The 15354-nt window shown below is 42.2% G+C and overlaps 1 protein-coding gene across 2 annotated transcripts in view; it reads left to right on the top strand.

Annotated features, from left to right (window-relative positions):
• BMPER (BMP binding endothelial regulator) overlaps positions 1-15354 on the top strand; it is a 263513-nt gene that overhangs the window by 52743 nt on the left and 195416 nt on the right. For both annotated transcript variants that reach the window (XM_044293999.1, XM_044293998.1), the window contains exon 3: positions 5631-5730. Coding sequence is in view for 1 of the 2 variants with exons in the window: in XM_044293998.1 (XP_044149933.1) it covers positions 5631-5730 (100 nt within the window). In the remaining variant the exon portion in view is untranslated. The remainder of the gene's footprint in view (positions 1-5630; positions 5731-15354) is intronic.

A 15354-nucleotide genomic window follows, 5' to 3' on the forward strand; every position in this document is an offset into this window, starting at 1 on the left:
GTGCTACTTTAAGTAACTCCCTTGCAGCACATTCTTCATATTGACATACATTTTCTGGCACTTGGAGGAAAGTATACTTATTTCTGGCCACATAGGGTAATGTTCCATGCCAAAAATCCACGTCACAACTAATGACAGTCTCCCCCCATACATGTGAATGGGTTTTCTGGAAACATGCTGCAAAAAAAAGAATCTGTAGAAAGAATAGCATGCTAAAAGCCAGCAGGAGGGGATGGAAGTGTTTTGTACTGTTACTGTATGTATAATAATGTGTTGGTTTTGATGCATTCTTGAAAACCATTAATAAAAATGATCTGATAAAAAAAAAAAAAAAGCCATCAGGAACCCCGATTTGAATAAGCCTCATTGATTTGGGCTAATCCTTGTGCCATTCCTGGCATTTCACATTAGGGATCGACCGATATTGATTTTTTTGAGCCAATACCGATAATCTGTGAACTTTCAGGCCGATAGCCGATAATTTATACCAATATTCTGTGCATTTTTATCTGCTCATTGTAATTGGGATAATGAGGGAATAACACACACCTGGCCATGGAACAGCTGAGAAGCCAAATGTCCCATTACTTTTGGTCCCTTAACAAGTGGGAGGCACATATGCAAACTGTTGTAATTCCTACACCGTTCACCTGATTTGGATGTAATTACCCTCAAATTAAAGCCGATAGTCTGCAGTTAAACCACATCTTGTTTGTTTCATTTCAAATCCATTGTGGTGGTGTATAGAGCCAAAAATGCTAGAATTGTGTAGATGTCCCAATATTTATGGACCTGACTGTAGTTACACTCATGTCTTGTTTGTTAGGCCTCGTCCACATTTCCGTGTCATTTACAAGTCTGTGACAAAAGCGTCCATGTTTCATCCATGAAGATGTCCGTGAAGGATCCGTGTTTAGTCCTTGTGTCTGTTTTTAGCCTCCGTGTATCATCTGTAATCCATGGACGTTGTTCAGCTAAAAATTAATTTCCAGAGCATCTCCTATTAGTCTTCAGTAAAAAATGGACACACCACAGACGCCATACAGATACCATGTATGTTGTGTCTGTGATTTTCACAGACCCATAGACTTCAATGGGACTGTTTGGTGTGCATCCTGGACTAAAGTAATGCATGCCTCCATGATTTTTTTACTGACCCATACTGAAATCAATAGGTACGTTTGCTGTCGTCAGAAAATGTGGACAGTGCACGTCAGTGAAAAAAAGAAATGTGAACGAGGCCTATGAGTCTATATTTAAAAAAATATATATAATGTTTACAGCCTGACCTACAGTAGCTAATAGAGATGAGCGAGGTTTTTAAAAATTCGATTTGGCTGCTTCGCGGAATTTTACCCAAAAATGTGTTTTGTAACAAATTACTTTATCACGGAGCGTATTTCTTTGTAAGTAGCGGGCGCAGTGGCTGGGAACAGCTAAGCACAAGGATATTCAGCTTCGCGGCGAATCGGCTTTTCCCTTAAATTCGGGTCCGCTCAACACTAGTAGCTTCCTTTGATGTCTAATCACGGTAATAGAAGATCTGCGCCACAAATCACATATCTATGTAAAGCATTTTTCTGTCAGAACAGAATTGAATGTATATAACTGTAGAAAGTGGAAATCTCTACACAATTTCCTCTAAAGAATAACCAAACTAACTGCATATTTTCATTACAAATATCTATCATTGATTTGTTCTCAGTTTACATCATAGCTACAATAATGACTGCCTAACCTTGTGATGATCTGAAAAGCCAGATGGTCTAATGTGGACCATTGACTACCAAAGAATGACTATTATCCATTTGCCAGTGACCACAATAATATCCAAAACATATCATGTAAAATAGAAAATCGTGTCACCTAGTCTACCTGCTTGTGGGGCATACATATCACTGACACAAAAGTCAGAGGTCTTTACATGGAAGTGTCTTCTAGCTGTTAATGAATCCTACATTTCCTTGAAAGCGTGGAACTTCGTTTCCCTTTGTTGGGCTAAGGAAGATTGAATTAGGCGGCTGAAATAATAATCTCTTGCTGTTCCCATGTGAGATGTCACTCTTTCCACTTCTCTGCTATCCCAATTAAACTCCTCATTCAGAATTAGATGTCACTTGTAAATATGAATTACAGTGCCATGATAATTCGATTAGGGAACAGTCTGAGCACTTTAAGAAAACATGTTGACTTTAAGGTGCATTAGTAAGCGATATGCTAGATTTATTGTTCCTGCTTGTTGTCACAATTGAAAACATGTCTATGCACCTTGTTCTCCTCATTGAATTTTAAGGCCAAAGAAAAATATATGGATTTCACTGAATAAGGCAAACAAGGCTATGTTAACAGGAGAATGAAATGCTAACAGCCCTATGCATTGTTTTAGGTTTACCCTGTGGTTCCCCAGCAGATACCGCAGGTTCCGATACAGCAGAGACAATAGATTTAGATCTTGATCATACAGTATTTGTGTAAGGCTATATTCACACGACAGTAAAAGAAATGGCTGTGAAAAATGAACACGCTATCAATTTTCATGGCCACTTTTCAACCATGTTTGTATCCAATTTCTGGCCATTTGGCCATTTTCAACAGCTGTTTTGCATCTGTTTTTAACAGCCATTAAAATGGGTGATATTCTTTGGCTTTTTTTTATTTCAATCCCAAACCTTACAGTACACATAATGTCCCGCACAGTGCCCCTTTGCATTAATAATGTCTCCTATAATGACCCCCAGTAGAAATAATTTCCCCCACAGTGGCCCCCAGCAGTAATAATGTCACCCAGAGCAACCCTCAGCATTAATAATGGCCCTCATAGTGGCCCTCGGCAGTATAATTTCCCCCAGTGCAGATTTTTTTAATGCCGAAAAAAAAAAAAATTACCTCATACACTTGCACATGCAAAAATTGTCATTCTGCACTTGATGCAGTAGGACCTGTGCTCCCATTGTAATGACTTCACCATGCGCCCCCAGAGATCACGCTGGGAGCGCATGGTGATGTCATCATGCTGGGTTTGCATGTCCTTCTGCATCAATTGAGAAGCAACTGTTTCTGTTCGAGCAAATAGGTGAGGTAAGTAATATATATATATATATTTTTTTTTATTACCCCCTAAAAGGCCATCTTTCACTATTGTAACAGTTTTTAGTGACCATTAGATGAGTGGCCTCCTGGCTGTGAAATCTGCCAAAAATAGAACATGTCCTATTTTTTGAAGGTCACTGTTCGCTGGCCATTAAAAAAAACAGCAATGTGAATAGCCCCAGACACTCTGACACAAACTGAGGTGGCAGGTAGCTTCATCCTCCTCTCTGTTGACATGTATGAAGGGGATCTTCTAATTAAACCAATAAAACCGTTGCTCCTGAAACAAAAAGTATTCTAGAAATGTTGTACAGGTGTAAAAGGGCAAGAGTTTAGCAGTGGGGTAGGACTTCTGCTGCAGCCAGTTGTCTAGTAGCCAGAAGCAGATCCAGTCTGATATTTGTGAGGAGGTGACACATATAGAAACATTCTTTATATATTTTTCAGTATTCATTGCAAATTAAAAAGTATAAAATGAAAGGAGAGAACTGTTGTGTTTTTATTTTTTTATTTTACACATTTATGGTTACTTTAAAGTAATTTCCTGGAAAGTTTGTTTCATCTATGGTCAACCTCTCTTTAAACTTTCTTATCTGGGTCTCCTGGTGTTATGAGCTTGAGGCCTTAGGGTACTTTCACACTAGAGTTAAAGTTTTCCGGTATTGAGTTCCGTCACAGGGGCTCAATACCGGAAAAAACGCTTCAGTTTTGTCCTAATGCATTCTGAATGGAAAGCAATCTGTTCAGTATGCATCAGGATGTCTTCCGTTCCGTCCCTTTTATGATATTTTCTCCAGCCAAAATTCCGGAACACTTGCCAGAATTATTCATGCCGGATCCGGTACCAAGTGTTCAGGAAATTGCCACATTGACGGATCCGGTTTTCCAGTCTGCGCATGCGCAGACCTTTAAAAATGTGATAAAATAAATAAATACCAGATCCATTTTTCCGGGTGACACTGGAGAGACGGACACAGTATTTCAATACATTTGTCAGATGGATCCGGATCTGGAAACAAATGATCCTCGTTTGCACACGGATTTCCGGATCTGGCAGGCAGTTACCAGCAACGGAACTGCCTGCCGGAATCCAGAAACGCTAGTGTGAATGTAGCCTTTAAGGAATTGTCTCACTTCAGCAAGTGCCATTTATCATGTAAAGAAAGTTGATACATGGCACTTGCTAATGTATTGTTATTACCCATATTGCTTCCTTTGCTGGCTGGATTCATTTTACATCACATTATACTCCATGGCGATGACCACACTGCAATCCATCAGTGGCGGTCGTGCTTGCTCACTATAAGAAAAAAAAAACGCCGGCCTCTCTGGTGGCCGGTACCGTGGTTGCACGTATAGGCTAGTGATTTTTCTTATAGTGTGCAATCACGACCACCACCATATGGACTATACGTTAGTAAGTGACTTGTATTATTGTTCCTCTACATAATAAATGCTGTTTGTTGAAGTGAGACACCCCCTTTAAGTTCACCATATCCCAGATGTTGAGCCTACTTTATCTAAATTTATTGGAGGCCGGTTGGCACCAAAAGAGGTAGCATTTAGCATAGGTTCCTGTTCAAAAATAGCCACCTTGCCGTGGTAAATAGGTAAAAATAATTTTGACCAAATTATATTTTCTAAGAACCAGGCATATTTCAGGGCTAGATTGTGGCGCAACACCTAGTTAAGTGGGCGGGGAAAGGGGACAGGTCGGTTTAAATGAAAGACAGCTAGAAAGCTGTCTTACATTTAGAACTGGTGGATGATCCACCGAAGTAACTTTGGCTGAATCACAGCAAGCTAAGGCTACTTTCACACTATCGTTCGATCGGATCCGTTCTGAACGGATCCGATCGTAATAATGCAGACGGAGGCTCCGTTCAGAACGGATCCGTCTGCATTATATTAGCAAAAAAAAAAGCTAAGTGTGAAAATAGCCTCGGACGGATCCGTCCAGACTTTCAATGTAAAGTCAATGGGGGACGGATCCGCCTGAAGATTGAGCCATATTGTGGCATCTTCAAACGGATCCGTCCCCATTGACTTACATTGTAAGTCTGGACGGATCCGCACGCCTCCGCACGGCCAGGCGGACACCCGAACGCTGCAAGCAGCGTTCAGCTGTCCGCCTGTCCGTGCGGACGCGAGCGGAGCGGAGGCTGAACGCCGCCAGACTGATGCAGTCTGAGCGGATCCGCTCCATTCAGACTGCATCAGGGCTGGACGGCTGCGTTCGGGTCCGCTCGTGAGCCCCTTCAAACGGAGCTCACGAGCGGACCAGCGAACGCTAGTGTGAAAGGAGCCTTAGGGGTTTATTAAGACTGACGTCTAATAAATGGTCTTAATAAATGTGCCCCATAGTGAGTATAGCAGTAGTTCATATATTTTTTGTTTTCAGAGTGCTATTACATTGTGTTAGACTTTACATCCCTGACAAATCTAGTTTAGGATATTTTTATTTAAATTGAATATTAGCTACATATGGGAAACCCATGTACATATAATAATGAAAGTCTGTTTTTTTCATGTCATTATAGAATCAAGAAGTAACATGCAAAAGAGAAAAATGCCCGGTGGTTTTGAAAGATTGTGCCCTGGTCATAAAGCAAAGAGGAGCTTGCTGTGAACGTTGCAAAGGTATAGTACTTGATTTTATGTAAATTAAAGAAATCCTCCAAGTAGGGGCGGATTGGCCATAGAATCTACAGGGAAATTTCCCGGTGGGCCGATGACCAGGGAGCAACCTGAGATTTCTTTACAGCCGCCAGCCAAGTACATAATTATCTGATCCTCTCAGCATTAATTAATGCTAGAAGCATCAAGTTCTTCCGCATGTGGCTGGTAGCTGCAGGGACCCTCCAGAATCAATCTGTATTGATATCCTCAGTACGATGATACAGTATTTTGTGCTGCATTGTGATATTGGGTTCTGCTGGGGCAGTATACGGTGAAGCACTATGGTATTTTGTACTGCTGGGGCTATATTTTATGCTGCACTAAGGTATCCCCCCCCCCCCCCCTTCTGGTTATTGTCCTGCCTATTTCTGTTGTCTCAGCCTACGTGCTGCCCCCCCCCCCCCCCCTTCCCCACTATCAATTTGAACTTACCAACAACATGGGGCCACTTTTTTTTTTTTTAGGGCCACTTTAATTTCCCAGTCCACCCCTGTCTCCAAGCTTCCTATTACTTCACATTAGTGTAATGTTGGCCAAACACACTAAGCCTACAATGTGTGTAGGGAGTTCCTGACTCTTCCCAGACAGATGATGTTTGGGGGAGAGAAGGATCAGGGAAAATTAATATTTTCACCTGATCCTTTTGTTCTCCCTGGAGATAAGACACCACCAGAATTATCTGGCAGAGGGTTTCTCCCCTTTTCTTAGCCGAGCTAACGTGTATGGCTTGTATTACACTTGAGTCTTCCGATATGGCATTCTGTTCATCTGATGTCATTAAGGGTCCTTCAGCTCTTCTAACCTCGGGAACTGCATCGATACTGCAGGACTTGGTACAATCTTGGTACAATCTTGGTACAATCCATTTAATTTAAAATAACAACATATTATTAATTAGTTCTGGGAACTAGAAAAGTTGTAATTCATACTGGAAAAGTGGCTGAAAATGTCATACCAAGACACGATGGTTAGGTAACAACTGATCCATGGGTCTTCATTATATACCGTATATCTTAAATTGCTAGAACATTCCTCTACGTGTTGTAAAGTCTCTTGGCCAGTTATGGAGCATTGTTTTCTGTTGGTCTTTCAAAGAGGAGATCCCCATAACTTGGCTCTGTTGTTCCTATTAGGGAAATATTGTCTTGTGTGTGGCCATATACTGCATGGCGGATATGTGCATGGGTGCCGCCCAAGACAGAAAAATAAAACAGATAGGGCAGTGGAGTTCAGCTGTGACTATACATGTTGTGGAAACACATGAAGATTGTGCATATTTTAGTGGAGGTTATGCACATATATGCATCATTTGCATGATATAATCTTCTAATCATAAAGATATATTTGCAGGAACATCAGAAAATTCCAAGTTTTCAATATGCTGTAAACACGTGTATAATGCACTGTAATATTTTATTGAAATCTATCTTTAATAGGTCGAAATATGCTTGTCTTAACACTCAGGTGTCTCAGTGAACTGTTAAGTGTAATGGTGTTAATTAAAGAGCTTTCTGCATTTCACTGCCTTTATATTACATATAATTCACAAATACCTGAAATCAGCACCTCCAACAGTCCAAGAGACACATTGAATTGTGATGAAATAATGCAAGTCCCTTTGGCATCTTCCTATGTTTTTCGTGTTGGCTCATTCAGATCTGTCTCTAAGGATGAATTTATCAAATCTTATATAAACCATTCGTGGCAGATGTTTCTTCACACAGTTTACTTCTCATGTCAAGCGTAATTGTTCAATGTAGAAAAAAGAGGAGGAAGGGAAGGGTATCCTAGTAGCAGATATCTAAGGATGAGGCTACAATGCTGTATACATTCAGTTTGTGGTTTGGTCTTCTTTGTACTTATAAGATGACTCATCTCTAGAATGTAAATTATATTAAATGCCATCCTTTTTTAATTTATCTGATCTTCTCTACATGTTAACCCCTTGTCCTGTATGCAGGTTATCATTGGGGTTGTACCGTACCAGTGCCACCATTATTATAATATGTGGAATACGGTGGAAATTAAAATAGCTTGTATGATTGACATTGCCCACTTGGAAAATCTCATCATCATTGAAATAGTTAGAATGCTTATGTTCCCATTAGGAAATTGTGACTTAATATAGGGGTCCTCAATTCCAAACCCTTCCCTATTAGCTTAAGTGCTGCGCGACTACAAAAAGCACCTCATTTTGGAGGACCCAGTAGCTCAATGCACAGACATTGATTTGGGGGTTACTATCTCTCCTTGGGGAGAAAGCTCCTTAATTGGTCTGAGGAGACTGAATGTTCCTCTGGAATTCTGGGAAGAAAGGGATGCAAATAAGCTCTTAACAAGCTCTGCCTCTAATGCCACCAGATTAGGGCTGAAACGATTATTCGAATAACTCGATTAAATCGAGTCAAAAAATTCATCGATGCAGTTTCCCTGCATCGAGGAATCGTTTAGATCACGTGATCACGGAGCGGGAGTGAAATTAAGCGTCTCACTCACCGCTCCGTGTCCTCCGGAGCCAGAGAGGCAGGACTGAGCGGCCGGCACAGAGGAGGAGGGAGGAGGAGGAAGTCTCTCCCTCCCCACTGTGCGCGGCTGCCGCTGAAGACCAAGTAGGAGGAGGAGGGGAGGGACTGAGGAGGAGGAGGAGGAGGAGGGGAGGGGAGGGGAGGGACTGTGGCCACTGCACCACCAATGAATGTGCCGGCCATATCCCACAGGGTCCCCCTCCTCCCCCCCATCATTGGTGGCAGTGTCAGTTCCGATCGGAGCCCCAGCAGTGTAATGCTGGGGCTCCGATCGGTTACCATGGGAGCCAGGACGCTGCTTAAGTCCTGGCTGCCATGGTATGTTAGTAGTGAGCAGAGAGCAGCGCATTATACTCACGTGCGCTGTGGCCGGCGGTCGCTCCTTCTTCTGTCTGTGCGGCGGATTGCTAATGCTTACAGCATTAGCAATGCGCCGCACAGACCTATGAGAAGGAGCGACCGCCGGCCACAGCGCACGTGAGTATAATGCGCTGCTCTCTGCTCACTAACATACCAATGCAGCCAGGACTTAAGCAGCATCCTGGCTCCCATGGTAACCGATCTGAGCCCCAGCATTACACTGCTGGGGCTCCGATCGGAACTGCCACTGCCACCAATGATGGGGGGGGGGGACCCTGTGGCCACTGCCACCAATGATTAATACTGGGGAGGGAGGGAGGGGGGGTTGCGTTACCAGAGGGGGCATATCAGAGGCTGGGGGAGGCAGATCAGAGGCTGGGGGGAGGGAGGGGAGGCAGATCAGAGGCTGGGGGGAGGCAGATCAGGAGGGGGGAGGCAGATCAGAGGCTGGGGGGAGGCAGATCAGAGGCTGGGGGGGAGGCAGATCAGAGGCGGGGGGGAGGCAGATCAGAGGCTGGGGGGGGGAGGCAGATCAGAGGCTGGGGGGGGAGGCAGATCAGAGGCTGGGGGGGGGGAGGCAGATCAGAGGCTGGGGGGGAGGCAGATCAGAGGCTGGGGGGGGGAGGCAGATCAGAGGCTGGGGGGGAGGCAGATCAGAGGCTGGGGGGGGAGGCAGATCAGAGGCTGGGGGGGAGGCAGATCAGAGGCTGGGGGGGGGCAGATCAGAGGCTGGGGGGGGGAGCCAGATCAGAGGCTGGGGGCAAGCAGATCAGAGGCTGGGGGGAGGCATATGGAGAGAGAGTGGTTAATGGAGGCTGCAAGCACCACCTTGGCATGTATAAAGTTATTGGTTTAGAGAGGGGTTAATGAAGGCACCTCCAAGGTGCTTTCATTAACCTCTTCAGACCAATAACTTTATACATGCCTAATGCCAAGGTGCTTCCATTAACCCCTCCAAACCCAATGGGCATGTATAAAGTTATTGGTTTGGAGGGGTCAATGGAAGCACCTTGGCATTAGGCATGTATAAAGTTATTAACCCCTTCAAACCAATAACTTTATACATACCTAATTACGTACGTTATTTTAAGTAGCTTTTTCTTATTAGATTACTCGATGAATCGAGAAATATAATCGATAGAATACTCGATTACAAAAATATTCGTTTACTGCAGCCCTACACCAGATGTAAGGCAGCTATCCTATAAGTCATTGTTTGACCCTTTAACTAGGCTTTCAGACATGACTCAGATATTAAACAAGCCAGCATCTCATCTGCAGAGAGCTGTTTTGGGGTGATTGCCCCCATCAGTGCAGAGCAGAGAGTACACACTGGTTTAACTGGGTGTGAGATCCTGACCTGGCATCTCACCCAGCTAAGCCAGTACTCTCTGCTCTGCACTAATGAGGGGCAATCACCCTGAAACAGCTGTCTGCAGATGGGATGCTGGCTTATTTAATATTCGAGTCATGTCTCAAGGCCTACTTAAAGGGTTGAACATTGACTTATAGGATAGCTGCCGTACATCTGGTTGCATCAGAGGCAGAGCTTGTTAAGAGCTCATTTGCATTCCTTTCTTCCCAGACATTGATTGCAATAGGAAAAGTGTATTGCTTTATTTCCCTGTGGTGGCAGTGTAGAAGAATGTAGCAATTCATATTGGGTTCTCCAATGGGTGTCTATCACCCCTTTAAAAGTATAACTGGATACACAAATGCATATGTAGAAATGTGTCTATCGGAAACGTTTTTCTACCAGCGCTATCATAGTACTGGACTTGTTTAAGAGTCCATAGCTTTGAATAATATAGCTATATTCAGCTTTTTACATATAAAGATTTTAGGAAACATTTATCAAACTGGTGTAAAGTAGTACTGGCTTAGTTGCCCATAGCAACCAATCAGATTCCATCTTCCATTTTTCAGCGCTCCTTTGGAAAATAAAAGGTGGAATTTGATTGGTTGCTATGGGCATCTAAGCCAGTTCTACTTTACACCAGGTTTAATAAATCTACCCCTTTGTCTCTAATTCAGACCTGAGACATTATTCATTTACCACCTTAACTAATGATTTTTTTTATGAAAACTGTGGCATGTACATTTATAGCTGCAGTTTGTCCATGGATTTATATGAGTTATTTATGGATTTGTAGTCACACTGAATAATATAAATGAAACAAAAACCCAATACACACAGGCCTCCTTAGAAACAATGACATTTTAATTGCTAAATGCTAATATTAAGTAATAAATAAAAGTACATAACAACAAGCAAACATTTGTTTTGGGCCAAGCTTCCCACATTAATAAGTGATATTACTGGTGATGCTATTAAAAGTATAGATATTTATGCGTTGTATAAAATGAATTCCTAATAACAGAACTTGTCGTTCCCTTGTTCCCATACATGGCTTACTTTTCTGAAAAGCTATACTTGCCATTTGAAGGCATTTGAATTCAAATTGGGAATGGCATGACTTATATGTAGGCTGTGGTTTGTAAAATAAGGAAAAGAAACATGAAACACAGTGATCTCTGCTTGAGTATTATGCCTCAGATGTTTTACATTGTACTGGTTTTCATGGATAATATTTTCCATTAGTTTCCTGTAGTGTTCCTGACCTCACAGAGTAGTAAATAACCTCAACTGATCTATTTTCAAACCTCTGTCTTCTGTCAGAAGTCTAAAACACAGTTCCAGTCCTAGAAATGTATTTTATGCTAATATAGATACATGCCTACCAAGTGTCCCTCTATTGACCCAAGTCCATCTGTCCCTCTTTGATCCTTAAATGTCCCTCTTTTTGACCTGGAGAATTAATGCATAAATGTGCATTAATACATTTACTAAACTGCTCCTTACTAAACTATCTGTCTGGTTTCTATCTGTATATTAGACCAGAACTTCAATATTTGGTGCAATTTGGACCTTAAAATATCTATAATCTGATTATTTATGTGCTAATATTTAACCACCTCCCGTCCGCCCATAGGATATAAACGTCCGGGAGGTGGATCTCTATTTCTGAAAGGACGTTTTAAAACGTCCGTTCAGAAACTGCAGCTGCAGGCTAATCGTGCAGCTGCTGATCGGGTTGCCCGCTGTCAGTGACAGCAGGGCAACCCTAAGAGAAGGCAGGGACAGTGCCCAGGTGTCCCTGCCTTCTGGATCGCTGCATACACAGCGCTCACCGCTCATACACAGCGCTATGCACTTCCTGTTCCGGCCCGGCGGTCATGTGACCGCCGGGACCGGAGAGTGCAGGAGCTGTGTGAGGTCTTTCACAGACCTCGATCAGCCCTGCACTGAGGCTGTACAGCGCTGTATTGCGCTGTACAGCCTCTCTGGGGGGTGTATTTTTCCTGTAACTGGGGCTACTATGTCAGCCCCAGTTACAGGAGAAATCAACAGTGAAAAGAAAGAGAAAAAGTGAAGTAAATGTCCCCCAGAGGTCTTGTATGACCTTATGGGGGACGAAAAGTGTAAAATAAAAAATAAAGTGTTAAAAAATAAAAATAAAAAAAGTTTCACATGTAAAAATAAAAATTCCCCAAGTAAGGAATAAAAAAAAAGTTAAAAATAGAAAAAATTAAATAGACATATTTGGTATTGCCGCGTCCGTAAAAACCTAACCCCTCGGGTGAACACCGTAAAAAAAAACAAAAAAAAAACTGTGTCAAAACGACCAATTTTTGTCACCTTACATCACAAAAAGTGCAACACCAAGTGATCAAAAACGCATATGTCCCACAAAATGGTACAAATAAAACCGTCACCTCATCCCGCAAAAAATGAGCCTTTACATAAGAAAATCTCTAAAAAAATAAAAAAAACTATAGCTCTTAGAACATGGAGACACTAACACATCATTTTTTTGGTTTAAAAAATGCTATTATTGTGTTTAAGTGAAACAAATAAAAAAAAGTATACATATTAGGTATTGCCGCATCCGTAAAAACCAGCTCTATAAAATTATCACATGACCTAACCCCTCGGGTGAACACCGTAAAAAAAAAAAAAAAAAAACGGTGTCAAAACAAGCAATTTTTGTCACCTTACATCACAAAAACTGCAACACCAAGTGATCAAAAATGCGTATGTCCCACTAAATGGTACCAATAAAACCGTCACCTCATCCCGCAAAAAATGAGCCCCTACATAATAAAATCTCTCAAAAAATAAAAAAACTATAGCTCTCAGAACATGGACACATTAAAACATTTTTTTTGTTTCAAAAATGCTATTATTGTGTAAAACTTTAACTAATAAGAAAAAGTATATATATTAGGTATCGCCACGTCCGTAACAATCTGCTCTATAAAAATGTCACTTGACTGAACCCCTCAGGTGAATGCTGTAAAAATAAATAAATAGAGTAAATGGTCTGAGACCCACTTCTCCACACTGACGGCGCCACTATGTATCTTCTTGGCGGGTAGCCCTACACCTTAGGAGCTACGAACCTTGTTATCATATTCCTCGAGTGCTTATCAGCTAGGTAGGTTCGGGGTGATTATTCTTTATGCCCCTGCATGAGCCTCTTCACAAATTATCCTTACGTGATCCTTAGCCTTCGCCAATCTCAGATCTGCAGTCTGCATCTAGGCGGTTGACTTCACTAACCGTGCCGCCGAGTGACCGTATGTAATTTGCCACTTGGCAACTACTTACCAACTCTGGGTCTGTTGTCGTGTTATAAGTGTTTATCTATCAACGCATTTATTTACGCACGTATCATTGGACTGGGCCTGCTATAGCCACTGTCACGGGCTTCCGGTCCTTAGTATACCTACCCCGTATAACCCCCTGATGATCCCACTGTTGTGGGTGAAACGCGTCGGGGTTGTAGGTCATCTATTGTTTATTATATCTATGTTTCTTTGTGCGTGTGTCTGTTTGTATTTTTTATCCTCTTGGTGGACCCTGTACCTCCTGGCAAATTGTCACGAGGGTAGTATACAGTGGACACCTTTCAAACTCTCTGATTGTGTGCTAGTTATCCGTTAGGGCACCACTTTTCACCTATCTCCCTCCACCGTTCACTTTACTAGGGACAGCCAGGAGGTTGAGATTAGGTACGTGGACAGGGCATCCCCACCACTAGGAGACGTCCCTGGGCAGAGGACCAGTTTAGGGTATCAGTGCTAGGGATTTCTTTCTTTTTTTAATTTTTTTTTTCCCCCCACCACTTACCCAGTGCATCTGACTGTATCCTGGCCTCTTACCTCGGATTAATTATATAGAGTTCTTTTGTTTATGTATATATCTACATTTCTTATTAAATTTAGTCATCTTTTGATATAACAGGGTACCCTTGCTGGACTGTTTGCTCTGTACACAAATACTCTGATTCGGTATAATTTTGGTATCTTCATTGCTGGACTTTTATCCACTATGTAGGCCCCCACAAAGTGACTTCAGGCCTGAACTGGTCCTTACAAAGTAGGTTTTGGCAATTTTCTAACGTCCTAAAAAAATAAAATGACATTTCCAAAATGATGCCAACATAAAGTAGACATATGGGGAATGTTAACTAATAAATATTTTATGAGGTATCACTTTCTGTTTTAAAAGCAGAGAAATTGAAGTTTAGAAAATTGCGAATTAAAAAAAAAATGTTGGTAAATTTGGGATTTTTTCATAAATAAAGGTGAAATATATTGACTCAAATTTATGACTATCATGAAGTACAATGTGTCACGAGAAAACAGGCCTGGTCAGGAAGGGGGCAAATGGCCCAGATGGCAAGTGGTTAAATGGATATTGAAGCTCAAGAAAAAAATTGTCTCAGGGGCTCCTCCACATGCTGTACAAAAACTAAAGGAACTTATACTCGCCTAACTGATCCCCAGCTGCTGCAGTTGTGACAAAGTCTGTAAATATGCTTTGGGCGGAGTTAGCGGTGTGGCCTAATATAAAAAAAAACTGCCGTGATGCGCGCTGTTCATATTTACCCTTTTTGTGATTTTCTAAATTTGGGAGGTATGTAGATATTAACTATCTTAGGTTTTGTTTACTTAGGGCATTTTTATAGTAATTGACCACAGCAAATAGATATACGATATTAAGTGATGGCAGCTTCTTTGGCAGTTTTTTCCACATTTAAGGGCTCATGCACGCGGCCATTGGTGTTTTTGCGGTCCGTAAATCGTGTCTCTGCATCGGCCATGTGCGTTCTGCATTTTGGGGAATGGAACGTCCTGCACTCTATAGAACTGTCCTACCCTTGTCCGTAAAATGGACAAGAATATGACATGTTCTATTTTTTTGCAGGGCCGCAGAATGGAAATACGGTGTGCTGTCCGCATCTTTTGCCGCTCCATTGAAGTGAATAGGTCCGCATCCGACCTTTAAAAAATGCAGATCAGATGCAGACAAAAAACTTGGTTGCGTGCATGAGCCCTAAATGAAAATTGAATCAAGAACTAAGGGGCACATTTATTAAGACCGGGGTTTTAGACGCCAGTCTTAATAACCCCTATACCTGGGGGTGATTTCACTGGAGTTATGAAGAGGCGCCGGCCTCTACATAACTTTGGCGGGTCCTCCGCCAGTTCTAAATGTAAGACAGCTTTCTAGGTGTTTTACATTTAGACCATTTTCTATACATAAAACAGGCGTTGAAAATGGTAAATGAGAGGGGCCTCCTGGCCCCTCCCCTCCCCCACCTAAACCATGCCCACTTTTTTTTAGACCTTG

Source organism: Bufo gargarizans, chromosome 5 (genome assembly GCF_014858855.1).
Source record: "Bufo gargarizans isolate SCDJY-AF-19 chromosome 5, ASM1485885v1, whole genome shotgun sequence".
Lineage (NCBI taxonomy): Eukaryota > Metazoa > Chordata > Amphibia > Anura > Bufonidae > Bufo > Bufo gargarizans.